General features: G+C 38.9%; 2 protein-coding genes across 2 annotated transcripts; both read left to right on the forward strand.

The window, feature by feature from the left end:
• Positions 1 to 101: 101 nt before the first annotated feature.
• On the forward strand, positions 102 to 2,936 carry LOC114350360 (mesoderm induction early response protein 1). The gene has a single exon (XM_028301135.1). It carries the CDS (start codon positions 304 to 306, stop codon positions 1,489 to 1,491), a length of 1,188 nt encoding a protein of 395 aa, XP_028156936.1. The 5' UTR covers positions 102 to 303; the 3' UTR covers positions 1,492 to 2,936.
• Positions 2,937 to 4,553: 1,617 nt separating this feature from the next.
• On the forward strand, positions 4,554 to 6,984 carry LOC114350356 (KIF1-binding protein). The gene is made up of 2 exons (XM_028301127.1): positions 4,554 to 5,685; positions 5,804 to 6,984. The coding sequence occupies exons 1-2, from the start codon at positions 4,725 to 4,727 to the stop codon at positions 6,631 to 6,633; spliced, it is 1,791 nt and encodes a 596-aa protein (XP_028156928.1). The 5' UTR covers positions 4,554 to 4,724; the 3' UTR covers positions 6,634 to 6,984.
• Positions 6,985 to 7,895: the final 911 nt, after the last annotated feature.

A 7,895-nucleotide genomic window follows, 5' to 3' on the forward strand; every position in this document is an offset into this window, starting at 1 on the left:
TTTTTTTCCTTGCATTGGATTTACGGATTTGTGGTTTCTTTCTGGTTTGATCCAAAGCCATGATTATTGTCTATGATAAAAATTTGTTATTTGTCTTTGAGTCAATTTGACAGATAGCAGACATGGTTGATTTCGTGTCAAAATATTGTTGTTTTGTCTCTTGTATTTTGCTGTAAAAATCGCATAATATGTCATAATTTTAATATTTTCTATTTATTTTATTAGATAACTACGTGAATTACAAATAAGTTGGTCGGAAATTTATAATGTTTTGGTGATTACAATCTTCATAGTGTGGTAGTCATGTCAGACTGCGCGTTAGTGGCCAATGTAAACGAACACGATGCGAGCATGGACGTGGGGAACGACAAGTCTCTTTTCGAGCCTACAGTTGATATGATGGTAAATGATTTCGACGACGAGAGAACTCTAGACGAAGAAGAGGCTTTGGCGGCTGGCGAGCAGCAGGACCCGAAGGCAGAGTTGAATAGCTTGCAGAGAGAGGGGGACATGCCCTTGGAGGAGCTGCTCGCGCTGTACGGCTACGACAGGAGCATGGACAAGCCCGCGCCGGAACCTACCCCCGAGGTCGTGCCTGAGGAGCCAGAGAAGGCTGAGTCCGCACTACAGCAGTTGTACACTGAGACCACAAGCCCAGAAGCCACTCGCTGCCTCCGCTCAGGCTCGCGGCCGCCCTCCGAGGAGGAGGACGACTATGACTACAGTCCAGATGAGGAGGATTGGAAAAAAACTATCATGGTCGGCAGCGACTACCAAGCTGGCATCCCCGAAGGTCTATGCAGTTACGATGATGCCCTACCGTATGAAAATGAGGACAAACTATTGTGGAACCCGACTGTTCTCGATGAAAAAGTCATAGAAGACTATATGAAAAAGATAAGTGCTATGAACTCTAGTACTGGAGTCGAAGCCGTTCCTTGTGGTAAACAGTTGCGCGATGATGAGGAAGCTCTGTTTTTATTACAGCAGTGTGGGCACAATGTCGAGGAAGCTTTAAGACGAAGACGGATTTCTGCCCAAACACCAGCCCACGCAAGTTTGTGGTCAGAGGAAGAATGTCGCAATTTTGAAAATGGTCTCAAAGCTCATGGCAAAGATTTTCACCTAATCAGACAGCACAAAGTGAGAACTAGATCAGTTGGGGAACTGGTACAATTTTATTACATTTGGAAAAAGACAGAGAGACACGATATATTTGCTAACAAAGCCCGTCTTGAGAAAAAAAAGTATACATTGCATCCTGGGCATACAGACTATATGGACAGGTTTTTGGAGGAGCAGGAAGCGTCAGGGGCTGGTATGGTGAGACCGGCATCACCGTCACCCATGATGGTGTATGCACCATCACCTGCCGCGCAGCCCGATCCTTTAGCGTTGGGAGAGAAAGAGGTTTTCTCTCAGCTGAACACACACACATCGCCCTCCCGAGCACTATCAACAGAAGACCAAGAGCCTGAAGCAGGTTCCTAATACATGCATATGGCGAAGCCATTTAACGTAGAGAGCACTGTTTGTATCATAACTACATCTTATGGTGTAAATGTTCCCATGCATGCAATGCGACATAAATGCATATTGTGTTGTTTTACTTATAGTTGTCAAAAATCTTCTAGATTCTATAGAAAAAAGCATTTTGTTTGGTTTAATTTAATAATTAGGACTAATTGTAATGTAGTTAAAAGTCTATATAAGGTAAAAAATGCTTGTTTGGATGTTTGCAGATGTTGTCCAGAATTACTTTCTCCATTTTTACTTCTATTTGAACTGAAAATATTCAGAAAAACATTTTATTATTGTTTCCTATACAAAACTATAATTTCTATATCATATAATCAACTGCAAATTAGACTGATCTTATTTTTTTTCGACTACAGTATTTTATGATAAATGTATGTATGATTGTTAATAATATTATGTTTTTAACTTTTGATTGTAGGGTTGGCCCTGTGCCATTTTAATTACATAACGATAAAATAACTATGCTAATGCAAACAAAATTGTCTATAATTAGTTAAGTACTACCATAAGAACAAATAACACATAAATTAATTGTTCTTATAGCACTACTATATTTTGTATGTTAGTTTTGCATGCATGATAGTACTTGTTAAGGTATAGATCAGGAACTCGTAAGCTAAAATGTTTGCTCTCCTCAAATCTAGGTCCCCTGGGCCACACACATCGCGATAACATTCGGGTGACATTGATTTCACAGCGGAGCGAAATATTGCGACTATGCAAAAAAGCACCGACGTGTACACGAATTTTGAACTACACGTCGCGATAGCGTGAATCTTCGGGTTATCTCTATTTGTATGGCCCAGGGTAAGAGCGCGGAGCGCTTGTAGACGTCCGTTTTTTTCACCGGATAACGGACCGTGTTTTTCACCGGATTTAGCGGCGGCGTATGGTTTATAATGAACATGTGCACATGCATTGGACATAGGTCCGGCGAGAAAATTGTCAGCAAACAAAGGATATCCGTTTTTTGACGGTCCGTCGTCCGGTGAAAAAACGGATGTCTACAAGCGGCCTAAATGTGTATGTAAAAGAAAATAGCACATAGAATTTTTTGAACAAAACATTTGAATTTAACGGTTTTAGTGATTCCTGATCTTGGCAAAGAAATTCCTTTATTCATGGACTATTCATACTTCTTTACTACTTTTATTTGATGACAATACAAATTTTATATGAATGAATGACCCCAAATAAATAAGGTAAATTATATTAATTGTATAGAAACTATTTTAATAGAAAGCATAACAGTACAATGTAAATAATGACTAATACATAATTTAATTTCCTTGCTTGTTTATGGATAGGGGAATTATGCTTCTGTAAGTACCATCTTAGCGATGAATGATGCAAATTAAGTGAGGAACATGATTTATCAATAAACAGTGGTATGTCTATGTGCTTTCTTATTTCCGACCTAAATGNCATTTCCCTCCTAAATGTGATGACGTCATTATGGAAGGTCGATCGTTAACGTATCTCGCTCGACCTGTTGAACTAATCGTAGAAAAATAGTTTTTTAATATCGTCACCAATTCAATGGACGTTTCCATTCATATCAAGTTGTCTTGCGTGATTTGTACTATACCTTGAGCACGAATAAATATAGTTTTCGTTACGGTAATATTACGAGTTATTCGTGCTCAAGGTACTGAACTGAAGCTTTCTATCAACCTGCCTGGTTGATGTGAGCGAGAGGGTGATAGGTGATAGTGCGTGATTTATACTATACCATGAGGACGAAGAAATATAATTTTCGTTACGGTATATTACGAGACTTATTCGTGCTCAAGGTCCTGAACTGAAGCTTTCTCTTTCACTCTGGTTCATGTGAGCGAGAGAGAGATAGATTTCCGTGTAACTAGATAGATTAACTTGAATTTTGATAGGTATTGTTTTTCTTTACCTAGGTAAGTAGTTCCTGTAGACATTTACCTTATCTACAATCTGATAAGATATCGGCAAAGTTAGAGCCGTATAGCGGGGATTAAGTAGGTGGGTAGTCACATGAGGTCCCTATTGTTGTCCGCATTTAAAATGGTTGTTGAGTTGGGTGTTGGGGGACTTTGTAGGTACCTAGTTATTTCTTTCGGGTTAGGATTGTGGCAGTGTTCCGACCGAGCTAGGGTTGTTGGTTTAATTCGCCCCCTACGCCATGTTACTCGTGACAACAGTCGCGCAAATTCACTAGCGCGTCTGCATGATTACGATTGGTATCAATAGCTGGAGGCACCAGACGCCAGACCATTCTGGGGTGGGGTGGTGCCAGCCAACCCATGCTACGCCGCCACTGGGTTCTATATTAAATAGGGTAAAAGAATGCAGCAGTGGCGCAGTGTTTCTTATAATTGCCTGCTATCTACTTAATATATTTAGCAATACGATAATATTTTTTATTTTTAGGGCTAACCAAGAATCGTAAGATTTTGTTGAATTCTATGCGTGGCTAGGCTATTTCGTCTAGCAATCTATTCTGGTTCATCGACTCCTCGTGCCGGCTCATGGCCCGTGCTGCTTCTCGACTGGCTATACTGCCAGTCGGTGGTTGGACGTCGCTTTGGCAACGGACCTGCAGCTTCTACCTGGCACCACTGTCCCACCCTCGGCATGTTACTAGCCCACCGGGTGAGTCGACGTTGGTCGAGGCCCAGTGAATGACCAGCGAGCGGGCGGTTCCTGGTTGTTGAGGGAGCTTGCAGGTAGTCATTTGGTCAGTCTCAGTCTGTCTGGTTGGGTTGGTGGGGGCGTTGGGCTGTCACAATTCTGAAGCGGGGCCTTGCTGTAACAGCCGTTGTGGAGATGGTGCTCGCAGGTGCAGCAGGCTGGTTTTTTGTCCAGCAAAGTAAAAACCATTGAACAGCTCGCTTGGCTGGTTTTAAGTTCTCCATCATCATGGTCATGGTCATGGTCAAATTAAAATATTGAAAAATAAATAACGGTAACGTTACGTTATTTGATTGACGATCCGTTAAAATAGTATCCATCGATTTGGTTTTTTGTTTGACATTGACAATTCCATCCATTTCTAACCAGCTGCATTTTTTCATTCAAAGTTCAAACAAATTACATTTTGAGAAAATTAATTCTCGTTACATTTTGTATGCACGTAAATTTTAATACATTAAAATTAATGAACAGCAAGGCAGAATAATTTTGTGTGATTCCGTTTAGTTCATGGTTAAAATATGATTGTAACCTCTGAAATGACGGCAAAAGAAATTCTTAACGATTTCAAAGAAAATTACGGGAAAGTTCGCAAATTACTCGACGAAGACAGTAAAAATGACCCCGAAAACGAACCTTACTTATCGAAATACAAGGCTAGGGATATACTAACGAATATGTGCGATTCCCTCAAGAATATCGATTCTGAATCGAACGTGGACAGTATCAAGCTTCATGCTATGTTGGGGGTTGTTCTTCTAAACATTGGTATAATAGACATGGAGACGGAGGAACTGACAGCTAGCGAGAGAGTGCTCACTGAAGCCGTTGATCTGTTAAGCCCAAATGGTTCTAAACCAGAAATTGTTACAACACTAATCAATATTTACAACAACATAGGTATTTTATGGTCAAATCGAGACGAACCTGGAAAAGCTAAAGGGTTCCTACTTCAAGCCAAAGATCTGTATGAGTCATTCAAATGCACTTTACAAATGCCTTTGCCTATAGAGTATGTGATTGGTAACATGGGAGAGGCTGGTGCAGGAGATTTTATGTTCTTGGAAAAAGCTTACACTTTGACTCTCTACTATTTGGCTCAAGTATTTGGTTCCTTGAAGGAGAATCTGAAGTCTGCCATATACTGCCATGTTACATTGAGGCGCCAGTTACAGTATTCGGATTATGAGCCTATAGACTGGGCTTTAAATTCTGCAACGTTATCTCAATTCTTTGCTGAGCAGAATGGTTTCTTCCAGTCTAGACACCATTTAGCTGCAGCTTCAACGATACTGGACAGTTATGAACAGAAGTTGAATTCTGTTCAGGGCGATGATGAGGGGTTCTTGGCCAAGTTGGAGACGTTCAAACACAGGTCTGCAGATGTGGCGCGATGTTGGGCCAAGTACTGCTTGTTGCTGATGACTGCTTCCAAGAACAGGCTCATGAGTGATGCAGAAACTGTCACAGATGCTATCACAGGTGAATAATCCTCCTTTCCTATCCTATTGAAGATTACTTTTTTTATAAGTTTGACTCAAACTGACCTTCCCTTTTGTATCCAACTTAGATATCTAAAAGCCTTTGTTTCTTTTTTCAGATATGTCTAATTTGAAAATAGAAGATGACGAAAACATTTGTGGTGGTGATGCTAAGAACCTGGTATTCCCTGACATTGATGTAACCAAATATGAGAGTAAAATTATTGATAAATTTCTCCTAACCTACCAAGATGCAAGAGAGGTTTTTCTGTGCTGTCAGAACTGGTTAAATGAAGCGAAAAAATACTACAAGTTGGACAGCCTTGCTTCAGATTACATTGAGCTTATACAAGACAGTTCTCAATCATTTAGTTACTTGGCATTCTTTGAGGAAGATGATGAAAGAAGAGCTAAAATGCACAAGCGACGCATTGATATGTTAGAGGAACTCATAAAGCAAGTAAATCCTACATACTACTTGCAATACTGCCGGCAGTTGTGGTTTGAGTTAGGGGAAGTCTACTCAGATATCCTGAATATAAAGTTGGATAAATTGAACAGATGTAAGGAGAAACCAACTCCACATGCCTTGAAGAAGATTAACTTGCTCTGTGAAAAGAGTATTGAGAATTATGACCACTTTTTGAATTCAGTCAAAGACAAAAATGGGAAGATGCCTTTGAAACTTGAGAGTGATGTCATAAGGCCTGTAATTAGTGCATATGCCTTCATGGGTAGAAACAGCATGAAGAGGATTGCTGTTGACAAATCAGCACAGTTGACCAATCTCCAGAAGAGTTATGATTCTTATCAAGCAGTTGTTGACATTTGCACTAATGACAAAGATGCAGCCATTATGATGCGTGAGGAGTTTAGCCTCTGTCAGGAGATGGTTAATATTCTGCCTATAAAAATTAAAAGACTTGAAATTGAGTTAGCAGCCAAGTAAAAATCTCAGTTAAAAATTTATGAATTTGTTAATGAGCTTGCAATTCTTCAATGTAACATCATGAAGAAATAATAGGTGTACTTAATGAATGGTATAAAACCTACATAAACAACTGAAATGCTTTCAGTATAGCTGTTTTTGGTTCAAATCTGCAGTACCTAATATAGAGTACCTACATTTTTATTATGTTGACAAAACCTATTGGATTTTTATGAAATGGGAATGTTGCACAATTAATAGAACCTATATAACCAGCGTTGCATCGCTTTCACTATTAAGCATCATGTTGAATATATTTGTAATTATAAAGTTTTTGTTGAAGAAAAAAATAATACAATAGTTACAAACCGAGTTAAGTTTTTCATTTGATTCTCATTAAAATATTATAATAATCTTCTTGATTACACGAATTGAAACCAATTAGTTACTAGAATTAAGTATTATGCAAGACATGTGTTTTCCGGAAAATAATAAGATTTATAATTTAGAATGAAACGTGAGACCGCACAACGTGGGTTACGGAATGAGTTCGTCTAATTTACGATATCATCTATGTACCTACTATCGTATATTTTTCCTTAAGAATTATGAATTACTAGGTAATGCCTACTTACGTTATTGCGTAATCAGCTAGCTGCGATTGCAAGTTTATACATGGAAAAAAATCGTTTTCTATTAGATTCGTTAAGGCCGGCATCAAGACTTCTTTTAGTAAAGTACTAGGACCGTGTGTCAGTAGAAGAGTCCTGAACCTGAATGTCTTGATAGATTGAGATCAATTTCCTATACAACGAAATAAGTATCATCATCAAGAATAACCACAGTGCCTACCTAGGTATTTGCTATTGCATTTTATAAGGCGCTTGAAGATATCGTGGTTGTTGCTAAACTGAGTAAAAATNATAAAAATCAGTCATTATGTACCATAATCAGTATTAAACCTAAGGAATCTTAACGAATGATGCAATAAAGATTTGACTAGTGTGTGGACCAGAATAAGCGTTTAAAATTACTTACTAAAATGTGCTTGGCGATAGATAGGTATATTGGTAATCTATTTTGAACGTATTGTTTACACAAAATTACATAACTTGGCTTGGTAGAATGCCAAACACGATCACGCTCTCCGGGAATGGACTTCCAGTCACAACATTTTAATGACCTGTTTGTATCGGCTTCGGTTTTTGCATCACATTTTTGTTTGTTGCACATGTTTACCTACCTACATTTATTTATTCCTCACAAATTAAGAGCAGCAACTG

The sequence above is a fragment of the Ostrinia furnacalis genome, unplaced genomic scaffold (genome assembly GCF_004193835.3).
Source record: "Ostrinia furnacalis isolate ACB-3 unplaced genomic scaffold, ASM419383v2 OfSCF0868, whole genome shotgun sequence".
Classification (NCBI taxonomy): Eukaryota; Metazoa; Arthropoda; class Insecta; order Lepidoptera; family Crambidae; genus Ostrinia; species Ostrinia furnacalis.

Coding starts and splice junctions, on each gene's coding strand:
- LOC114350356 (XM_028301127.1), top strand. CDS start 4,725: ATGATTGTAACCTCTGAAATGACGGCAAAAGAAATTCTTAACGATTTC. Junction 5,686..5,803: donor TGTCACAGATGCTATCACAG/GTGAATAATCCT, acceptor TTCTTTTTTCAG/ATATGTCTAATTTGAAAATA.
- LOC114350360 (XM_028301135.1), top strand. CDS start 304: ATGTCAGACTGCGCGTTAGTGGCCAATGTAAACGAACACGATGCGAGC.